Below are 23,852 nucleotides of genomic sequence, written 5' to 3'. Positions count from 1 at the left end.
CCCACAGGAATGTGGTTAGCTGTTCAATGGCCAAATCGGGGATGGGAAATAAATGCTGGCCTAGCCAGTGTTGCCCACATCCCCATGAATAAGTAAAAATAAATGCTCAGTTCGTATATTGTACCCGTATGTCCTGTTGTGACAGGCTAACCTGCAATCCTGAAGCACGGTATTAATATTTAGCAGGCGTTCACAGGGATCAATCGCCTGTTTGCGAATAAACTGTGTCCACAGGAAGTCGCATCTGCCAAAAACAAAGCCATTTTCTGGATTTGCACAAGCCATGTAAACTAAGGCTGGCACTCTGAGCGGCTGTGAGGCTTCCCCTGCCTGAGTTATGGAGTTGCTTCATGTCACATCCTCATGCCAGACTGAGAGGATGTGGCGTAATATCACAACTCAAGTTTAACTTGAGGAACTTCAGCGTTTCCCGGCCCAGTGGCTCCTAAAACCCACATCCGGGTTAATGTTGCAGAGCTCTGGACTCCGCTGTAATTCGTTTGAAGCAAACACTCTCGCTTTTACTTCTTATAAAAAATGGACCAGCTGTGCACACTGCTGCATCACTGCCCCAGATAACTCGGGTAACATTGAACATTACTCATGCCCAAGATTAAATCCTGTTCCAAAGAGCAGGATTTTGTGGTTCTTTCAACAGATCTTGTAAAAAATGTTGTTTCATCGGACTTTGAAAGGCCTGAGTGCTTTTTTTTTAATATATGTTGCCCCCTCTGTTGGGGAGGCATAAATAAAGTTAGTTCAGTGATGGCTGGCGACCATGTCCATCTTTTCAGTGCACTACACATCAGAAAGATGGTAGTGAGGATGGGATTCAAATCCACACAAAGCACAATGGATTAGCAATTTATGGCTTGCCGGAGATGCTGGCGTCAGGTAATGGTCCACCATTTGTGTCAGAAGAGTTTGAAATATTCCTGAGAAAGAATAGAGCCAAACACACTCTAATACCCCACCATAACACCCAGCATCGAATGGTGCTATAGGAAGAAGTGGACAGGTTGTGACGGGGCCTTTGGAAGTACTTGCCAGGTGACAAGTAATTTCCGTGTTTCTCTTCGACACAGGCTAGACATAAGTTTTCCACTCTCTCACCGATTAACCCCGCAGTCCGCAGCAGGTTGCTCACCTTGGGAGTTAATGTTTAACAAGCTCCTGGGACAAGGTTTATTTAGCTTCAGGCTGCCGTCAATAACAGAGACAAAAGGAAGACCAAGTGGAGGTGAGTCATGATACGCCAGGCATGAAAATTTGCCAGTTCAGTGCTGTCCAGAAGGTCATTGTGAAAAACCACTGAGGTGATCAGGAAAAATATGCGATTGGAGTTGCTGGGGTAAATTTTACACTCCGGCATGTTTGAAGGTGGGGTAAAGACAAGTAAAATAAATAAAACAAGTAAAGTCTCCATTTTTTTTCCTTTTATACTCCTCTCGTAATTTCCTCAGTCATTCTGTTCTTTCAGCCCCTTGCTCTGTTCACTCCATCGTCGTATTGCTTATTCTATCGCCATTCCCCAAGACCAACTTGTTTCCTGGAGCCCAGCTGCAGGGGTGAACTCATGTCTCCTGGACTCTTGCTTAGGACAGGCTGAGTATTGCACCAGGCAATGTCATTTACCAGTTTCACCCTCGGTCGCTGGCCTGTGCTTGGAATGGAAGTACCATGTTCAAAAAATACTGTGCCTGTTAACATACTGAGCCACCCTCACTGAAAAATGTCAACTTTGCTTGACCCAGATTGTAAGGCAGATACCCAAAGGGTTTTTACTTCCCCCCCCGCCCCTCAAAGTTTACTCTTTGCCAACTTAAAGCCTTGAAGTACAGTTCTGCCAGGATCTGCAACTCATTAATTATGTGGGCACTCAAGTAAGCATTCAGAGTCAGCAGGCGTTTCAGTGACTGTGTTACAGCCCAATCCTTTCCACACATACACATTGCTGTCCACTGACACCTGCTACAATCAGGAGAGGAAACCCCGTGCTGATTTTTCCCTTTTGCAGAATTGTTGCAGTGCTGAAGGAGACCATTCGGTCCATCGGGTCTGCACCAGCTCTCCCAAATGAGCAATTCACCTGGTGCCATTCTCCCCGAAACGCCTGCGCGATCTTACTTTTCAGATAACAGTCTAATTCCCTCTTGAACACTTCAATTGAACCTGCCTCCACCTCACTCTCAGGCAGTGCATTCCAAACCCTAACCACTCGCTGTGTGGAAAAGCTTCTCCTCACATCACTTTTGCTTCTTTTGGATCATTACTTTAAATCTGTGTCCTCTCGTTCTTAATTCTTTCACGAGTGGGAACACTTTCTCCCTATCTACTCTGATGTTGAATACTTCTATCAAATCTCCTCTCAACTTCATTTCCTCCAAAGAAAACAGTAATAAATGTCTTCATAACTGAAGTTCCTCATCCCTGGAACCATTCTTGTGAATCTTTTCTGCACCCTCTCTAATGCCTTCACATCCCTCCAGAACTGAATGCAACAATCCAACTGAGGCCGAACTAGTGACTTATACATGTTCAACATAACCTCCTTGCTCTTGTACTCTAAGCCCTTATTAATGAAGCCCAGGATACTGTATATCATACATTTGATTCAGAAAACTGAACACAACAATGATACCCTACAACAGAGACCATCTCTGCACACACCAGAAATAAAATCCCTGATCTAAATGGTTCATTTATCCTCTGAAGTACTGGAGGTGTCACAGAAGGCCAACGTTTTAACACAGGATATTAGCTTTCCTGAGCCAGAAAGGCTGTGGGTTCCAGTTCCACACCAAAGACTCCAGCACAAACTCCAAGCTGACACCAAAGTACTGAGGGAGTGCTGCACTGTCAGAGGGGGTTTTTTTTTAATTCATTCAAGTAATACATGCAGCTCCAGCATTTATTTGCCCATCCCTAATAGCCCACCAGAAGCTGCTGGTGAGCCACTTTCTTAAACCGCTGCAGTCCATCTGGTGCAGGTACTCCCACACTGCTGTTAGGGAGGGAGTTCCGGGTTTTTGACCCAGTGACAGTGAAGGAATGGTTTAGTTCCAAGTCAGTGGTGGTGTGTGACTTGCAGACGCTGACGATACCATGCACCTGCCGCTCATATCCTACAACAGGGAAGCAGCTACGGATTTGCAACTCCTCAGATACTGACGGAAGTAGCCTGTGTCCATATGCAGCAACTCCCGGACAACATGCAGGCTTGGGATGATAAGTGGCATTCAGGCCACATAAGTGCCAGGCACTGACCATCTCCAACAAGAGAGAATCAATCCATCCCCCCACCCTTGACATTACCATCGCTAAACCCCGCCCCCCCACCCGCTATTAACATCCTGGGAGATACAATTGAAAAAAAACTGAACTGGATCAGCCACATAAATACTATGGCTACAAGAGCAGGTCAGAGGCTGGGAATCCTGCGGCGAGTAACTAACTCACCTCCTGACTCCCCAAAGCCTGTCCACCATCTACGAGGCACAAGTCAGGAGTGTGATGGAATACTCCCCACTTGCCTGGATGTGTGCAGCTCCCACAACACTCAAGAATAACACTTGTGTGGCATGATTGTTACTTGCCATTTATCAGCCTGAGCTTGAATGTTGTCCAGATTTTGATGTGGGTGGCACAGACTGCTTTGTTATCTGAGTTGTAGCAAATGGAACTGAACACTGTGCAATAAACAGTGAACATCCTCTTTTAGGATGGAGAGAAGGTCTTTGATGAAGCAGCTAAAGATGGTTGGGCCTGGGAGCCTACCCTGAGGAACTCCTGCAACAGTGTCCTGAGATGACTGACCTTCAGCAATCACAACCTTTGTGCTAGGTATGACTTCAACCAATGGAGAGTCTTTCCCCTGATTCCATTGGCTTCAAATTTTACTAGGGCCCCTTGTTGCCACACTCGGTCAAGTCCTGCCTTGATGTCAGGAGCAGTCACTCCCACCTCACCCCTGGAAATCAACTATTTTGTCCTTGTTTGAACCAAGGCTTCAATGAGGTCTGGAGCTGAGTGGCCCTGGCGGAACCCAAACTGAGCATCAATGAACGGGTAAGTCCCGCTTGATAGAAACAATACCTTTCCTCACTCAGCTGATGATTGAGAGCAGGCTGACGGGGCGGTATTTAGACGAATTGGATTTGCCTTGCCTTTTATGGACAGGATCTAACTGGGCAGTTCCCACTTTGTCAGGTTGGCTCTGTTTATTGGATGAGACACTAAAACAAGGCCCCATCTGCCCTTTTGGTGAACGGGGAACAACATCCAGCGCTATTTCAAACAGGACCAGGTGAGTTATCGCCAACAAAATGACTCAAATCGCTGGTTCATTTCTGTTGGTGAGATCTTGCTGTGTGCAGACTAGCTGCAGAGCTTTTTCACATGACCAAAGCGAGCAGGTTTCAAAATACTTGATTAGCTGCAGAGTACTTTGTGACATCTGAGAGGCAAGATATGAATGCAATCTTCTCTTTCTTTCTGTATATTGTGCCCAATAACCACAAAATTCGAGAAGTAACTTTAACATTTCTCACGGGCAGGATTTTCATTTTAAAAATAGTGTACTTTGTGCACCGTGTCAGATGGACGAGGGTTTTAATATAAACTGCAATACAAACACATCACGAACTGCTCATTTCCTGTTTTCACTTAAAATGTACAATGGGTTACTTCGTTTGCAGAAAAGCTTCACACATTTTGCTTTCATTACCAAATTGATAAGCAAACAAGCAGCACTGGAGTGAGCCACAGCATCACACATTTTTACCCAGGCTTAAATAAGGTCAATTCCTCTTTCTGGAATCAGAGAATTTCAGAGCCCCAAAGGATGTAAATTCAGCATATGCTTGAGCCAAACAGTTCCCACTTAGTTCCATTTCTCACACTCTACAAAAATTATTCCAAAGTATTCAGTCACTTGCCTTTTTTAAAAAGTATGTATTCCAAAAGTTATCACTTCCAGTGCAGTTGCTGGCAGGCGTGTCCTAACAGCCCTTTGCATTTAATAAAATTTGAACCAACCCTGGACTGATAAGTGGCAAGTCACATACGCGCCACACAAGCGCCAGGCAATGACCACCTCCAACAAGAGAGAATCTAACCAACACCCCTTGACATTCAGTGGCATTACCATCACTGAATCCCCCGCTAACAACATCCTGGGGGTTACCATTGACCAGAAACTGAACTGGACTAGCCATATAAATACTGTGGCTACAGGAGCAGGTCAAAGGCTAGGAATTCTGCAGAGAGTAACTCACCTCCTGACTTCCCAAAGCCTGTCCACCATCTACAAGGCACAAGTCAGGAGTGTGATGGAATACTCTCCACTTGCCTGGATGAGTGCAGCTCCCACAACATTCAAGAAGCTTGACACCATCCAGGACAAAGCAGTCCGCTTGATTGGTCCCACTTCCACCACCTTAAATTCTCACTCACTCCACAAATGTGCAAAAGCAGCAGTGTGTACCATCTACAAGATGCACTGCAGCAACTCACCAAGGCTCCTTCGACAGCACCTTCCAAACCCACGACCTCTACCATCTAGAAGGACAAGGGCAGCAGATACATGGGAACACCACCACCTGGAAGTTCCCCTCCAAGTCACTCACCATCCTGACTTGGAAATATATCGCCGTTCCTTCATTGTCACTGGGTCAAAATCCTGGAACCCCCTCCCTAACAGCACTGTGGGTGCACCTACACCACATGGACGGCAGCGGTTCAAGAAGGCAGCTCATCACTACCTTCTCAAGGGCAAGTAGGGATGGACAATAAATGCTGGCCTAGCCAGCGACGCCCACATTCTGTGACCAAATTAAAAAACCCTCTTCCTCCATTCGTTTGATTATGATCTTAAAATTATGCCCTCTAGCTATTCAAACGTTGACCAATGGAATTAGTCTATTCCCTATTAACCTCATTAAAACTTTTCAGAACTTTGAACAACTTCACCTAATGTCCTTTCAACCTAAGTTCTCATGAAAAGAGCCTCAGTTTTTCTAGTGCTCCGTGATTTCATTCGGTATTGTTTTAAAGGCACAAGAGCTAACCTCATTAGCTTCAGAATCAACAGGGTTTGAGAATGTGAGGGCAGAACGCGGTGTCTGCATTGGTGTTAAAGCTTTATTGATAAATAGCGAGGGCAGTCAAACTCTAAAACAGAACTCAACATGGTGGGACTTTTATTGAGTTAAGCTATGTCCCAGTAACTTCCTCACTAGAATTCTCAGGATAAGGAATCCCAAATAGTACAATTTCTAGCACAAAGAAGTCCAATACGATGTTGCGTCTTTAGGTCACTGCCAATACATTGAGATATCTTTTTACTTTGTTGCTTAAAATATTTTATTAGACTATCATTGATTACAAATTAAATGCAGTTCCATAACCTCTTAAAACCTTACACACTATATTTTTCCAATGGAGCAGCTGTATCTCATTACTCAGCATTGCAGTGAACCCAATTACTTCCCCTTTTTATCTATTTCAGAATTCCCAATATTGAGCAATGGCTGTGTATGGGTTTAAAATATAAACACCAGTGAGGATAGGATAGGTTAATGACACATCATAGGAGTGGAATTTCAGAGATTGGAGACCGCCACAAACAATGTGTTATAAAAAGTTCCTTTCTTGGCACATTACTGACACTTAAACTGGGCTGTATAAACTGGAGACAAAGGACAGAAGAAATGCAATTTGACAAGAATCAGAAAACTTTGACGTTAACAGGACTCAAGCTGATTGGTGAAGCCAAAACCAAGACACAGAGCTTTTCTTCAATGAGAGAGTTTATTGACTTGTTCCATCTCACAGCTCTCCTCCCACACAACCCAGTGTCCATGCTGCCCCCTATTTATATGTGCTCAAAGACAACTAATATCCATCACCTGTTTCTCCTAACCTTAACAACGAGATAAACAACCCTTAACAATATCATAGGCAAGACTTTATCGTTTGATCTACATTGGATAAGATAACAAGAGATTAAGGGGTAATTTGACTGAAGTTTTCAAGATATTAAGGGGAATAGATAGGGAGAAACTATTTCCACTGGTTGGGGGGGGTCTTGGATGAGCGGACACAGGCTAAAAATTAGAGCCAGACCTTTCAGGAGTGAAATTAGGAAGCGCTGCTTCATGCAAAGGGTGGTAGAAGTTTGGAACTTCTTCCGCAAAACGCTATTAATGCTAGACCTAGCATTTGAACCCATACACAGCCGTTGCTCAACATTGGGATCTAGCATTTATTGCGTTTTGCTGAAGAGAGTTCCAAGCATCTCCTGCCCTGTGCATGAAGCAGCACTTCCTAATTTCACTCCTGAAAGCCCTGGCTCTCATTTTAAATCGGAGATCGACAGATTTTTGTTCCCCAGAAGTATTAAGGGATATGGGGCGAAGGCGGGTATACGGTTAAGGTCGCAGGTCAACCATGAACTCATTGGTGGAACAGGCTCGAGAGGCTCAACTTCCGATTCCTACATTCTGATGCAGCCTTTCACAATTCCACTAGGTTGGGCAATGTTTCAAAGGTATCTTATTTTGCATTTCTTCTGACTTAAAACAGGCTGTGTTAATCAGACTGTGATGAAAATGCCTCAAGGCCTTACCACTAATGTGGTGATAATCTTATGGTCTGTAACAGCTCCACTTAAAAATAGTCTCGACAGGTTCACCGAAAGTTTCGTCTGTGGATGCATCACAGGGTGTGTTAGGGATTGTCCCAGGTTTGATTCCTGGTCGGTGGGGATCTAGGTTAGGGCACTGATCGGAATATTACAATTTGGTTGCATGTACTTGAGTTAGGCCGCAGGGGAACCAAATGTGCTAATCTCTGAGCACTTTGGCTTAAAGCCAGCACCCTTGCCTCTGAGGCAGGTAAGCCATAGGTTTGAGTCCCACTTCAGAGACTTGAGCGTATGACCTAAGCTGAAGCTTCAGTGTAGTACCGAGGGTGCGCTGCACGGTTGGAGGCGCTGTCTTTCAGATTCGACGTTAAACCAAAGCTCTGTCTGCCCTGGCACTATCTGAAGAAGAGCAGAGGAGCTGAGACCACAACCAGATCAACCATGATCTTATTGAATGGTGGAGAGAAGGCTCGAAGGGCCAAATGGCCTATTCATGCTCCTGTGTTCCTAGGAGTTCGCCCTGGTTTCCTGCCCAATCATTTATCCCTTAAAACCAAGATCACTAAAACAAAAAAGCACATCATCTGGTCATTTAATTCACTGCAATTTGTGGGATCATCCTTTGTGCAAATAGGTTTCAGGGTTTCCTACATTGACAACACTTCAAAAGTACATTTTCTTTTATTCATCCGTCGGATGTGAGTGCCACTGGCAAGACCAAGCATTTGTTGCCTATCGCTAATTGGCCTCATTAGCTGTGATGCATTTTGGCACATCCTGAGGTCAAGGAGGATGCGCTATAAAGGCAAGCTGCTCTTTCTGACCTGGTAGTAATTCAATGAGATCTGCTCCATGGTACATGTATAGATATAAAGCAGGGGCAGAATTCAATTCCAAAGTAAAATATACTCCAGTACTCACACTCACTGCGTGTGACTTAAAACTGTCACTTGGGTCAGGCTGCCAGAAGCATGCTAAGTACTTGTGAAATTATAATCTCCTGTAAATCATTGGCTTCAGTACAAGAAAGAAACTGCAAGGAAACATTTAACATTGTGCCACGTATTACCAGTTGTTAATTTATCAATAACAGTAAATAAAAGACTAATTGTCACCATTATCCCCATCACTTCCTTGCCTGAAAATAAAACCCAGTCGATTGGAAAAAGTCAGCCTTATCTTTTTTCATTCTTTCATGGGGCGCGGGCGTCGCTGGCAAGGCCAGCATTTGTTGCCCGCCCCTAACTGCCCCTGAGCTGAGTGGCTTGCTTGGGCCATTTCAGAGGGCAGTTAAGAGTCAGCCACATTGATGTGGGTCTGGAGTCACATGTAGGCCAGACCGGGTAAGGATGGCAGATTTCCTTCCCTAAAGGGACATTAGTGAACCGGATGGGTTTTTGCAGCAATCGATGTTATCTTATTGGACGTACAATTACACAATACGCATTTTACCACTTACTCAACTTCATTCTGACTGCTGGAAGTGTGGCAATAGCTTCCCATTTGCTCTCACTGCTGCTCTAAATACCCGACCTGCTGCAAGCTTAGGCCTGACCCTGCACACCAGCGCTTGGCAATCCAGCAGGATTCAGCAAAGAGAACAGAATGGCCAGAGTCAGACGGTTAGTTCAGCTTCAAACAACTGCAGGAGATAAAGTAAGTTCACAAATGTCCCCTGTCCTATTGGATCTGCAGCCTGTACAGTTATGTACAGAGTTACGCACCGGCACAGGGGAAGAGAGGCCCACATACAAATTATCAAGAGTTAACGTGTGAAAGCCTAAAGCAACCACCACTTTGATGGAGGTCTTGTCAGTGTTCTTTCTGAAAGCTTTGTCTAAGCTCTTAGTTCAGCGGTCATTTCGAGGTCACTGCTAAGTTTGTGAGCATTTTGTGGTGAAGTATGAAGAGCTGGTCCCCATGGAACATTCTGATCAACTAAACTGCCATGGCCTACCTGACCAAAGGTGAGAAGCAGACCAGAACGGTAATAATTAGCAACAATTTGTGAACATGTGCATTTATACTCATTGCCAATTAGTTAGGTGTTAACAGTCTGTTCACACGTATGGCGCAGGGATCCACAGGATGAAAAACCCTTTCCTGCTGTCCAATGAACGATGGCAGACATCTTGTGTGGCTCAGGTGACGCACGCTGGTCACATAAGCAGCCTGGAGCACAATGGAAACTAACGCAAGCATTTGCCAGACGCAACTCAATTTTTAGGTTTGATTTTGCTGTTCATTTCATTGATTAAGATGAAGTATGGATCAAACCTACCAGTGGCACAGAATTTGTGGAAATGCAGCCCATGCCTCTCATTGTTTCTGTGCACTGGCGATTCTTTTACTGCAAACTTGTCAACACTAAGGACGGAGCAGTTCAAAGAGTCGTTCGATGATCTGAAATCCCCTCGGGGGCTCCAAGTATAATTTCACTTGGGACAAGGGCAGGTCAGAATGATGTGCCCAGTCTTTACATAGGAACATAGAAAGCAGGAGCAGGAGTAGGCCATTCCGCCCCTCAAGCCTACTCTGCCATTCAACTAGATCATGGCTGATATCCATTCTTAACACTATTTTCCCACATTAACCCCATGCCTTTGATGTCTTCAATTTCCAGAAATCTATCTATTTCTCTCTTGAACATACTCAGTGACTGAGTCTCCACAGCCAACTGGGGCAGAGAATTCCAAAGATTCACCACCCTCTGAGCGAAGAAGTTCCTCCTCACCTCAGTCCTAAATGTCCTTCTCCCCTTGTCCTGAGACTGTGTCCCCTGGTTCTCAGCCCTCCAGCCATTGAAAGCAGTCCACCAGTGAATCAGACATTCCTTTAAATTGTTGGGCATGGGGTTGCAGTGGGAGGTTAGATGGAAACCCTCACCACATCAGTATCAAAGAAGCTTGCACTTGGGAACTATCTTAGTTGAGAGGTGACAAGAGGAAGACCTGGATTTGGCAGCCTTATCTCAGAGCTGGTTGGAGTCCTAATTGTTGCAAGTGTTTGAGGCCTGGGTGGGGGTGGGGGGGGTCGGTATATGCAGGAACTGAGGGTTTGACTCAGAGAGGCCAGGAAATTGGATACTGAAAACAGTCAATTGGAAAAGAGAAGTGCAGAGGACAGTTACAAAGAACGAAAGGCATCAGAAAATAAATAAAGTCTATAATAAGGTGATACATGAGAATGTGGGAACCTGAAGCTCTGCCCTTCCTGTTTTGGCGTAAACTGTACGCTTTCTGTGTGGGCTGCCCAACAATTTCAAAAAATGGAAACCCTGCAGCAAAAGCCAATCCTTTCAAACAAAGTTGATTTCCTTTTGTATGGTTCAGTGGTCTCGTTATATGAAGGATTTAATTATTAAAGTTACTGGTATCATCGACATGAAAGAAAACATCGGAATTCAAACAATCACCTGCCCCATACCTATCCTTCCCCTGTTATTAACATATTCTCCGCTAGGGAGAGGAATTTCATCCTAAAACAGAAAGAGAGAGACTTCACTCTTTTCTTGGCCCACCCTCACAGTAAGTTATGTTCCTATTCTCTATCTCCCAGTCACAGGCCCGATCTCTCTGACAGGATGACAGGGAACCTGAACCTAACCTACCCCTTGCGAGGTGCTGGTGGTTTCGTGGTCATATCGCTGTGCTCCTCATCCAGGCTCAACCCTCTGGGAGCATGGGTTCAAATCCCACCAGAGCCGCTGGCGAAATTTAAATTAAATCAACAAAATTTTCAGTGGTGGTGACCGTGACAACCAGCATCGATTGTTGTAAAAGCCCAACTGGTTCACTGATGTCCTTTAGGGAGGGAAATCGGCCGCCCTTGCTGGGCATGGCTTACGTGTGACTCCAGACCCACAGCATTGTGGTTGACTCTTGGCTGCCCTCTGCAACGGCCCAGCCAGCCGCTCAGTTCAAGGGCAATTAGGGATGGGCAATAAATGCTCGGCTTTGCCAGCGATGCCCGCACCCGACGAAAGAATTGAACAAAATCTTTGCAACTCTACCTGCTGGCACAGTCGGGCCAGAGGCTCACCCTGTATTGCACCCCATGACCTGATACAGTGGATCAGAAGGTTGCTAGTTGACCCAAATCTCCACCTTGTATTTCCCTTCAGGAATATGCCTGGCGTCCGCCACTGCCTGGCACCACTGTGCTAACATATCCAACCAATGCTGATAATGCATTTTCCTAAACGGGGGAAGGAATGTCATTGCATGACAAACACCGGTTACAGTGCGTGAAAGATGATGCTCCCTCCTTCTGTCAATTAGAATTACAGATGAAACTATGCCTCAGATTATTTCTAATTAATCCAGACAATGATGGGAGAAGGTCTTGTGGCGTAGTGGGTAGTGCCACTGAGCCAGATGCTCTGGGTTCAAATCCAACTCCAGGGCTTGATGGTCATGGAAAGTGCGTTCATAACGTGGCCAAACAGGTTGCCTAGCAACCTGCAAATCCTCCCCATGACAGGCAGTAAGAGTCTCCTGGTCTGCTATGCTCGATGCAGAGTGGCACATCTCTGATGGCAGGGGAGTGACCTATTCTAGGAAAAATAAGCTACAGAAAACAGACATAAGTGTGTGCTTTGCCTGTCTTATGCGTCTCCACGCACAGGAAGTTTTCTAAGTCAATGAGCTTTCTTTCAGTTTTTATCAGGAAGCACTTGGGAACGAAAACAGATTCGTCTGAATTAGAGTTGGAAAAGAGCCCCATGGAATGATTGGGCTCCATTCAGAGTGGCATGTTATAGGAGTAATATTTAACCTGCAAATATCCTGGACAAACAAATGCGACAGTGCATCAAGTCTCAGCACTCATTAGCAGGGACCATTATCAATATTTCGTGGAGTCATTCCAATGTTCAAAGTTGCACCCTTGTAAAGTACTCTTGTACTACTCAGTTACCGGAAAAATCACATGGTTGTTACGAAGTAAAGTGAGACAAAACACAACTAAACACATTGTAACCATTTTAAATGTTGCAATAGCTAAGTGTTCAAAACAATCGAAGTTACTTTCATAGTTCTATGCTAAATGCATCATCCTGCTGTGGCACTGAGGCATATGGACCAGAGCAACTTAGGGTATTTCCATCTCAGCTGGAACAGCAGTATGGGGCTACAATTGGATTAAGCACCCGTAGGCTAAGAAGGTGAAGTTGACCCAAAAATGCCTGGTGGAGATCTTACATGTGTGAATATCAAGTGAGTGCAGGATGAGGTTCAGCTATGATGGTTAAACACCTACTGCCAAGGTTCACACATGAAGAGTGACTACTTGCAAGAGCTACCGGAGAACTGTTGGTGCATGTAGAAACCACAGCACAACATGAGCCATCAGATCATTGGGTCATTGTGGCCCAGAGGGAGGCCATTCAGCCCATCGAGTCGATGCCAGCTCTCTGCAGAGAAATCCACACAGTCCCAATCACCCTGTTCACCCCTGTAAGTCCGTTTCCCTCAAGCGCCCATCCAATTTCCTGCTGGAATGAGTGATCCTGTCCACTTCCACCAACCTCATAGGCATCGCCCACATTACCAGGCTATTACCACATGTTGTGTAAAAAAAGTTCTTCCTCGCATCCAGCCTGCACCTCTTGCCCAAAACCTTAAATCTGTGCCCCTTGACCCTTGTACCATCAGCTAATGGGAACAGCTTTTTTAAAATTCATTCACGTGGGCTTTGCTGACTGGGACAGCATTTATTTCCCATCCCTAATTGCCTTTGAGACTGCTGCAGTCCCTGTGGTGTAGGTACACCCACAATGCTGTTAGGAAGGGAGTTCCAGGATTTTGACCCAGCGACAGTGAAGGAACGGCGATATATTTCCAAGTCAGGATGGCGAATGACTTGGAGGGGAACTTCCAGGTGGTGGTGTTCCCATCTATCTGCTGCCCTTGTCCTTCTGGATGGTAGCGGTCATGGGTGTGGAAGGTGCTATCTAAGGAGCCTTGGTGAATTCCTGCAGTGCATCTTGTAGATGGTACACACTGCTGCTACTGTGCATCGGTGGTGGAGGGAGTGAATGTTTGTGGATGGGGTGCCAATCAAGCGGGCTGCTTTGTCCTGGACGGTGTCAAGTTTCTTCAGTTTTGTGGGAGCTGCACCCATCCAGGCAATTGGGGAGTATTCCATCACACTCCTGACTTGTGCTTTGCAGATCGTGGACAGGCTTTGAGGAGCCAGGAGGTGAGTTACTCGTCGCAGGATTCCCAGCCTCTGATCTGCTCTTGTAACCACAGTATTTCTATGGCTAGTCCAGTTCAGTTTCTGGCCAATGATAACCCCCAGGAATTTGATAGTGGGGAATTCAGTGATGGTAATGCCACCAAAGATCAAAGGATGATGGATGGATTCTCTCTTGTTGGAGATGGTCATTGCCCGACACTTGCGTGACGCGAATGTTAATTGCCACTTATCAGCCCAAGCCTGGATATTGTCTAGGCCTTGCTGCATTTGGACATGGACTGCTTCTGTGACTAGGGAGTGGCGAATGGTGCTGAACATCATCAGCGAACATCCCCACTTCTGACCTTATGACGGAAGGAAGGTCATTGATAAAGCAGCTGAAGACAGTTGGGCCTAGGACTTTTCTTTATCTACTTTATCTAAATGTGAATGACTTACTCCTGTTCTTTTGGTCTTCAGTGATCTTCTAGATCCACTTGAGGGAGCAGAATGGGGCAATATTTTATTTAAACAAAGCACACCCGACAATCCAGTACTCTCTGAGCACTGCACTGATGCGTGAGCCCGGATTATGTGTTCAAATCTTCGGAAATAAAAATATGGAGGAGGTGGCATGGAGTGGCGGTGTTGTGAGGTTCCCTTGGCTGGTGGGGTTGAGGGAGCCCAGCTTGGCAGAATCCAAAGCCTTCCTTTTAGAAAAACCAAAGGACTGAGGACTGAGCCTTTCTGCTGGCTTCCCAACAGCTTCACCCGGAGGTGTGTCCTCAGAAGCAGGTTAAAATTCCCTCAGGACTCCCACATCAGGGAACCCACATTTGCGTTTATTCATGAGGCTCATGCTTCAGTCCAGACTCATCTGCTGCCAAAAACATTGGTGTTATAATGGAAAAATCAGAAGGAAATGCAACTGCGTCACTTTAATTGCTCCTCCGCTCCTTTCCCATGAATCAGGGAAAGTTAAAGTTCCCCTTTAGTGTATGATTTAGAATCATGAGCCCTTAACGGTGCCAAAGGATGCCATTCGATCTACCATACGAACACATGAATTAGGAGCAGGAGTAGGCCACTCGGCCCCTCGAGCCTGCACCGCCATTCAGTAAGATCATGACTGACCATGTCTCTGCTGACACTTTGCTCGAGCAACCTAAAACCAATCCCAGTGCCCTGCTCTATTCCTGTGGCCCTGTATCCTCCTCTGCTTCAGGTATGAATCCATCATCCCCTTAAAGGACGGAACAGTCTTTTCCCTCAACCACTTCCTGCGGTAAAGTATTCAATGTTCCATCAACTCTGTACAAAGGAATTTCTCCTCGCTCTATCCTCATTCTCTTTGTGAAAAGTTTAAACAGATAATCACTGGTCACTGATTTCCCAACCAGAGGAAATAGTCTTGCCCTATTTACCCTTTTGAGACCTTCATACTTTCAAAAGTGTCTATTAACTCCCGTCATGACCACCTCTGCCGCAGTGGAAGTAATCCGAGTGGCTCGTGTTTCTTTCCATGGCTATGATTTTCCATCCCAGATGTTCCCAGATGTTTCCAGATGGCCCAGTGAAGAAACAGACTCCTGTGATCTAAAACTGGATGACTGGCTGCTCGCAGCGTAGACTTCTTTCTGTAACCTTTGTCACAACAAAACCATGTATTGTTTCATGCATTTAAAGCTTTCCCCCTAACTATGTCACACAGGCCAATATTTCGCCTATTTCTTCCCAGTTCTGCTACTCCTCAGTCTTCGTGTCGCGGTGTCAGCCCTGGTTGAGCAGTGGCACCTGAGCTAAAAGACTGTGGGTTCAAGTCCCATTCCATTTTGGGCACAAAAATCCAGGCTGGCAGCCCAGTGCAGCATTGAGGGAGTGCTGCACTGTCAGAGATGCCATCTTTCAGATGAGCCGTTAAGCTGAGGATACATTGGCCCTTTCAGGTTTTCTTTTAAATTCGTTCACAGGATGCGGGCATCACCGGCTAGGCCGGCATTTATTGCCCATCCCTAATTGCCCATGAGAACTGAGCGGCCTGCTAGGCCATTTCAGAGGGCTTTTAAGAGTCAACCACATTGCTGTGGGTCTGGAGTCACCTGTAGGCCAGACCGGGTAAGGACGGCAGATTTCCTTCCCTGAAGGACATTAGTGAACCAGATGGGTTTTTATGACAATCGGCAATGGTTTCAGTCATCATTAGACTTTGAAGTCCAGGCTTTATTTTTATTGAATTCAAATTCCACCAGCTGCCATGGTAGGATTCAAACCCAGGTCCCCAGAGCATTACCCTGGGCCTCTGGATTACTAGTGCCATGACAATACCACTGCACCTCCACCTCCCCCCACTTAAAAGGTCTCCTGACACCATGTTGAAGAAGAATTGAGGTGTTCTTCCCCTTGTCCTGGTCACCACGGGCAGGATTTTCTGCCTGTCGGGCGGGTGGGCCCGACCCAATCTCTGGCTGGTGGGGAGCCGATCCCCGCCGGGGAAGCGGGCCGCGCCGCCATTTTGCGCGGGCGGGCAACTAAGGCCCACCCAGCGTGACGTCCGGTGGGAAGCGCTATGTGCTTCCTGTACGGGCAGGAGGGGGGGTTCCCTAAAAGCGAGAGTGTGCTCTTTCGCGCATGCGCACGAAACAGCGCACTCATCTCCCTGAGGCTAAGTGCTACCTCAGTGAGATCACTTCCACGTTGAAAAATATTAAAAATAGAAAAAAAAAATTCCCTAACATGTCCCTGTCAAGTGACAATGTCACATGAGATGGGACATGTTCATAATTTACATAATAACTTCGTTAAAATTTTTTAAATCCTGCACGAAACCTCATCCCGCCGCTGGATGAGGTTTCATGTTTTCTCTATTTGCCGCCGGGGCTCCTGGCCGACCCGCCAACCTTAAGGTTGGACGGGCAGGTCCTTTAATTGTTTCAATGATCCTGTCAATGGCCTCAATTGGCCAGTGACAGGTCGGTGGGCCCGCAGCTGATTTTGCTGCACCCCTGCCTTCCTGAAAATTTAAATGGGGTGGGATGATGTCGGGGGTTCCGCCTGACCTCATCCCGCGTCATTTTATGCGTCGGCGAGCGGCCCCTGCCCCCTGCTCGTCGACGGCAAAATTCTGCTCCATAACTAAAATAGATTATTTGCTCATTATCACATTGCTGCTTGTGGGGCCTTGCTGTGTATCAATTGGCTGCCACATTTCCTAAGCAACAGAACCTGCACTTCAAAAGTACTCCAATTGGGAAAGGAAAACACTTTGGGAAGTCATGAAAGAAGCTTTTGAAACACAAGTCTTTCTCTCTTACTTGCTCTCTGCCAACCTCCAACTCTGTTCCCTTAACTCTCGATCTATGCTTGGTTGGTCCCTGCCTCTCTCTAACATTGCCCTCCCTATTTGGTATGGTGCCACATGTTGCAACAAACAATAACAGAAAATGCTGGAAAAACTCAGCAGGTCTGGTCAGCATCTGTGGAGAGAGAAGCAGAGTTAACGTTTCGAGTCCATATGACCCTCCTTCAGGGCTCTGAAGAAACGTTAACTCAGCTTCTCTCTCCACAGGTGCTGCTACCCCTGCTGAGTTTTTCTAGCTTTTTCTGTTTTGGTTTCACATTTCCAGCATCCGCTGTATTTTGCTTTTATGCCGACAAACAATGTTGCTGAAATCAACATTGCCTTGCATTATTTTCAATCAGCAGCGAAAGGGGATGTAGTTCTGACGGAGATGATATTCAGGAACTCAAAACCTGTCATTTTTATACCAAATTCCTAAATCAGTTTGCTCGCTCATAATTTTCAGTTGCGAATGACGTTAGCTGTTAAATCAAATTTTCCAAATGGGGAAAAAAATGTAGCTGTCTGCCAAGCAGGCACAGAACTCAGATGTCAGTGTTTCTCAGCTTGGGGTACTGGTGTCAGTGAGTTGTGAGTTTAAGCCCAGCTCAAAGATGGGAGTCATAGCCTAGGTTGCAATTCATTGCCTCTCCGAGACAGTAGAGGCATGGTGTCTCAAAAGCAGCAACCACAGGGCCGAGTCCGTGCCAGATTCCGGACCTCGCCGGTCCTTTGTCTCGGGCGGTCCGGTTTAGACCGGGTCGGCTCGGGTGGTTCAGCTCAAGGGTCGGTCATGTTACTCACAACAAGAGGGTGTGGTGGAAGAATGAATCCAGGCTGGTCTCTGGGTTGTTTATTTTCAAGGCAACTCCTCAGTGCTGCTGACTTCCAAGTAGCTTCCACAAAAAAGTATTCCGTCTGTATCTTCTTATTCTATTTAGGTGGGACAATCAATGCCCATCACCCGTTTAACTAGCAATTGTCTTTAACAAGGTGTCTGCCGTGCAGTGCAGTTATTTACACATTGACAGGTAGGGCCGCTCGGGGGCATGGGAAAAGACCAGCGCGCGTAGCGGATAACTAGTCCGGACCGCCATTGCACCAATGCGGCACCTAGTCAAACAAGCCAGTAAGTTATTTTACTCATTTAATCAGTGTTAAAATTCATGCATGGCAGCTTGTGGCAATGTCCGGTTTTTGGACCTCTCCAGTTTTCAGATAGCAGGATTTGAGACACTGTACCTTTGCTGTTCTCTTAGTGGTGCTCTCTTTTCAATATAATGGGGTCAACCTGAGCGCCCAGTGGCCTGTTTCAGTGATGTGAAATCTCACACCCTCGCACAACTTGAAGAGCCAATATTGAGCCAATTAACTTATCATTTGTGCTATCTCGCTGTTTGCAAATTGGCTACAATGCGCGTACAATTCAGAAGTAATTAATAAGCTGTGAAACACATTCACACATCTTGAGAGTCAAAAATGCTGTCATAAGTGCAAATTCACCCCAGAGTGATTCCATTGATCAGCCACACTGATAAGCCTATTGCTGAACACAATCTCCTTGAGACATTTGTCTTAACTGTTGAAAAAGTAAACTTTTAAAAAAAATAGTTTAAGATATGACATTGTCAAATCATAAAACTCACAGGTATTCTATTCCTAAGTGAACCCATTTCCTGGCTGGCAAAGTATTCCATCGGAATTCCTAAAGCTTCTCACATAGTTTAACATCAGCGATGCTGGCATTTTATAGAGATTCTGTCCCACAGCTAATTTTTAATGCATCACCTCACACCCTCTTAACAGCTCAAGTATCCTCCAACATGACAGTGATAACCTGTCCTGATGCCTTACACTCCTTTTGCCACTGATCATTGGAGCCTTTGCAAAACCAATTCACGCTGATGAAGAGCTGCTGTTGCAGTTTGTCACCATAAGCTGTTACTTCATGTGGTAAAGATCTACTCACCCCTGAAAATTATCAAACAAGATCAATTATTCAATGTTTTCTCATGTTAATTTCAGTACATTTGGAATAATAATGTTAATTTCCATCAATCTTTGTGCTTTCGTTGCCTGCATAGTTCCATGATGGTGCTCTTGTCTGAATCAGTGGATTTTGGGTCCATTCCAGGACTTCAACATCTAATCAAGGTTAACACTCTGGCCCAGTTGCCGATGGGGGTGCTATGTTATTGGAAATACCATACTTTGGATCAAACGCTAAACTGAGGCCAGTTGAAACGGACATAAAAAATTCTCGTAGCACATTTTTCAAAAAGCGCCCAGATCACCTAGTCTCTTGACCAGTATCCAACTGTAACCAGAATAGTTAAAGCAATTCCATCTCTTGCCACCACAGTATCATTGCCTGAGACCTGCAACGATCGATCCTCTCCTCCCGCTTTTGCTCGTCCACATGCAAATGATGACACCCAACTTGACCTCTCCAACCTACTTCTGAACTCTTCTATTGCCCCTATGTCAAACTGCTTGACTGACAGCCAGTCTTGGATGAGCCAAAGCTTTCTGTAGTAAAGAGGACAAAGACTGAAACCATTGATTTCTACCCCCAACCACCATTCCCCCCACCCCCGCACAAACTCTGAACCTTCAAGTCCCTGGCCAATGTTTCAGGCTGATTCAGAACGTTCAGAATCTTGGAGCTGTGTTTGAAGCCAAGCTGAAGTTCCTGCCTTATATGCTCTCTATCCCCAAAACTGTCTACTCCCTCCATCACATTAGCTGCCTCTATCTCTGCTTTAACCAGCCTAAACCCTCGTTGGAGCTTTTCTTCACCTCCAGACTCAAATACTCCATTGCTCTCTTAGACTGTCTCCCTTTTCTCAATATTGACAAATTTAAATGCATCCAAAACTCTACAGCCCATATCCTGTTTCACAAGAATTAGCACTCACCATTCGTATCCGCTATCACAGATGTACATTGACTCCTTACACCCAGCACCTCAAATAAACAATTCTCACCCCTGTTTAAAAGCACAACCATGGTAGCATTCTTCTCTTTCTCACTAACCACTTCCAGTTCAACAAAACCCCTCCCTTTGCAGAACTCTCTGCTTCTCTGACTCAGGTCTCTTAGTTGAGCGCTTGCCTTGGCAACCTTACCTTCAGCCACTTAGTTCCTACTCCCTGGAATTCCCCCTCCCTAATCCCTTTTGCCTCTACACCTCCCTCCTGCTTTAAGACCCTCCGCAAAACTCAACTCGTTGACCAAGCTTTAGGTCACCCCTCCTAATCGGCCTTTTAGCTCAGCGACCATTTTCTTCATGCTTTGGTGAGGTGCTTTAGGAGGTCTTTCTATGTTCAAGGCACCATATACCACCAAGACTAAGAGACAGCACTGACAGGGTACCTTGGATTTCTGAGCTGGAACCAAATATTCGCAAAGATGGAAACCAGCTTGCCACAAAGCACTTGTCTTGTGAGGAAAGGTTGGACAGAAGGGGCTTGTTTCCACTGGAGTTTAGGAGAGCAAGGGGTGACTCGATTGTGGTATATAAGATCCTGAACGGTATTGACAAGGTGGATGTGGAAAGGGTGTTTCCTCTTGTGGGTGAGTCCAGAACTAGGGGGCACTGTTTTAAAATTAGGGGTCGCCCTTTTAGGACAGAGATGAGGAGAATTTTTTTCTCTCAGAGGGCTGGGGACTTTGGAACTCTCTGCCTCAGGAGGCGATGGAGGCGGGTGTCACTGAATATTTTTAAGGCAGAGGTAGATAGATTCTTGTTAGGCAAGGGAATCAAAGGAGATTCACCAGGATGTCGCCTGGGCTGGAGCGTTTCAGCTATGAAGGGGGACTGGATAGACTAGGGCTGTTTTCCTTAGAGCAGAGAAGGCTAAGTGGGGACCAGATAGAGGTTTACAAAATTATGAGGGGCATAGACAGGGTAGATAGGAAGACACTTTTCCCCTTAGCGGAGGTATCAATAACTAGGGAGCATTGATTTAAGGTAAGGGGCAGGAGGTTTAGAGGGGATTTGAGGAAAAGTCTTTTCACCCAGAGGGTGGTTGGAATCTGGAACACACTGCCTGAGGGGGTGGTAGGGGCAGGAACCCTCACAACATTTAAGAAGTATTTAGATGAGCACTTGAAACGCCATAGCATACAGGGCTACAGGCCAAGTGCTGGAAAATGGGGTTAGAATAGACAGGTGTTTGTTGGCCGGAACGGGCACGATGGGCCGAAGGGCCAGTTTCTGTGCTGTATAACTTTATGACTCTATGTTACCAGAAGTAGATGGGAATGTGGAACTCAAAACACAAACAGATCAGCCGCGATCCTATTGAATGGTGGAACAGGCTCAAGGGGCCGAATGGCCTACTCCTGCTCCTTTTCACATGTTCATACGTTCACTCCCAGAGATACCGGCCAAGAAGTTTTGAATAGTTAGGTCACAGATTTTGGTTCGTTCTCAAGCAACTTCAAGTTTGTAATATTAAAAATGGAAACCATGCAGGATAACTTCAACTGAATCTACACGCAACATTCTGTATCTGGTGAGCACAGTCGTGCACTGCTTAAAAATTAAACCCCAGGTTGTCCATTGAATGTTTCTCTTAAAATTCATAATAACGTTCATTAGAAATATTACAAGATAAATGGCTCTTAACTAAAGGCTCTTTATATATTGCCTTTAACGTCCCAAGCCTCTTCACAGGAGCATACTGTGCGACACATGAAGATGTTAAGACAAAGGACCAAAAGCCTGGTTGACATGGTAGGTTTTAAGGAGGAATTTGAAGGAGGAGGACGAGGCAATGGGGAGAGGAACCCAGAGCTTAGAGCCTCACTGTCAGTGATTAAAGTTGAGGGTGTGCAAGAGGCGAGAATTGGAGGAGTGCAGAGATCTCAGGAGGCTGTAGGGCTCTAGGAGATAGGGCAGAGCAAGACCACGGGCAGATGTGAGCACTTGAGGTGAGAATTTAGAAATGAGGCATTGCTGGACAGAGATAGTCAGCGGGCACGGGGATGGATGGACCTTGGGGCAAGTTAGGGTCCAGGCAGCGGAGTTTTGGATGAGCTCAGGTTTACAGAGGGGCGCGAGGTGAGGCGAGACATTGAAACGGTTTGCTGTCATTTGGGTGCCAAGAATAGCTGAGAGCTCAAATGGGAGGGCGCGGCACAGTTCTGCCCAATTCGCCGGTCCCTTGAGCTGTGCCCCACTGCGAAGCTGGCACCCAAACTGCACCAAAGTTTCCACACAGACACTGGCGATTGGAGTTATCACAAATAAGATCTAGCATTTGCACTAAGCCAGTGAGGGAAATTGCACACCTTAGGATCAGGCAAGGGTGATGATAAAACAAAAACAGTGATGATACGCGCCTCAGGCTCTTTCGGATACAGTCTTCATTTCCGAGCAAGGTGCATCAGAAATGGGGCATGTTTTTGAGCCAATAAAAGTTGCTTCGTGCTCAATGTTGGAGACCTGACACGCAGTTGGGAGTGCATATGGATTGCACCTGACAGAAGGCAGAAGGTTAAACTGTTGGGGTGTGTGGAAGGGGGTTCACAGAAACTGAATAGGCAGCAGGAAAGGTAGGAACCGATGCCATTATCACTCGTGGCGTTGAGAGGGTAGAAGTTTAGACAGCACCCACCCCAAAGAGCAGAGAGTGGGGACTGGCAGCAAGTGAAGCTGGTCCCACATTGAGAGTCAGTGCAAACATTTGGTCACATACACACATAACATGCACACACGCGATGGGCTGTATTCACTGCAATGAAGATCGAGTTACTTACTATACTGGAACTCTTCGCCCTGTGATCGCAAACGCTGAGCCTCCACACAACCTTCTCTCTCTCTCTCTTTGACTCCGCTTTCAGCCTGAAAGCAACCACTTCCCCCTGCCGAGAGGAAGTGAAGTGTGGAGAACACCAGCTCCACTTGCAGATATGAACATGTTGGAAAACGGAGAGGAACCCGTCCATGGCAAGAAGCCAAAGAGAAGTGACGGTCTCTCCCGTGTGGGCGCCCAATGGTTTTTGGTGTGTGTGTTGGATCAGGAGAACAGAATCAGTGGGATCTTGCTATTCCTTTCCACAGCCCGAGGGGCTACCTATCTGGGCAGAACTTCATTTGACAGAGCATTTCTTAATTGTTTTGTTTACATCCATGACATGGCACTATCTAGGCAGACATAACGCCCATCAGCACCTTCTCTCATTGGCAGTTCCTCGGGATTGGGGATGGCTTGCTGCCCCCACGGGTTCTGAGAGGGGCGATGTGCCCAATGCGCCCTCTCTAAGCTCTGCCCCACGCAGGAGAGGGTGGTGCCTGAAGGGTCGGGGAGATGAGTTGATGGGAGATTTGTGTGCTTCCTCCCACGCCTCACCTTTGCCCTCAGCATCTTCCCCACGAAGGCGCGCGTTGTGTTTGGTGGTTTTCCGAAGAAACCTCCATTTTGATCGGTCACGAGCTCGGGTCTCCCATGAGTCGCCGGGAATGGTTGATCTCTTCAGGGGTTCCTTGAGGGCATCCCAAACGTGTTTCCACTGTCCTTCTGGGAGAATCCTGCCACGACGGAGTTCCGTGTCGAGCAGTTGCTTTGGAAGTCTGGCGTCAGGCCTGGGAATGACACGTCCTGCCCTGTGGAGCTGGTTTTGAGTGACTAGGGCTGGATGCTGGGCATGTTGGCTTGGGAGAGGGCAATGCTGTTGGACCAC

The 23,852-nt window shown here is 46.3% G+C and overlaps 1 protein-coding gene across 1 annotated transcript in view; it reads right to left on the bottom strand.

The window, feature by feature from the left end:
- Positions 1-23,144, bottom strand: part of LOC144675634 (integrin beta-2-like) — a gene marked incomplete at its 3' end in the record, with an annotated part of 58,103 nt that extends 34,959 nt beyond the window's left edge. Inside the window, exon 1 of the mRNA XM_078536277.1 lies at positions 22,929-23,144. Within this exon, the coding sequence (XP_078392403.1) occupies positions 22,929-23,117 (189 nt within the window). The remainder of the gene's footprint in view (positions 1-22,928) is intronic.
- Positions 23,145-23,852: the final 708 nt, after the last annotated feature.

This window comes from Cetorhinus maximus, unplaced genomic scaffold, assembly GCF_964194155.1.
Source record: "Cetorhinus maximus unplaced genomic scaffold, sCetMax3.hap1.1 HAP1_SCAFFOLD_1064, whole genome shotgun sequence".
Classification (NCBI taxonomy): Eukaryota; Metazoa; Chordata; class Chondrichthyes; order Lamniformes; family Cetorhinidae; genus Cetorhinus; species Cetorhinus maximus.
The sequence above is the reverse complement of the archived record's forward strand: the minus strand, read 5'-3'. Positions and strand labels throughout refer to the sequence as shown.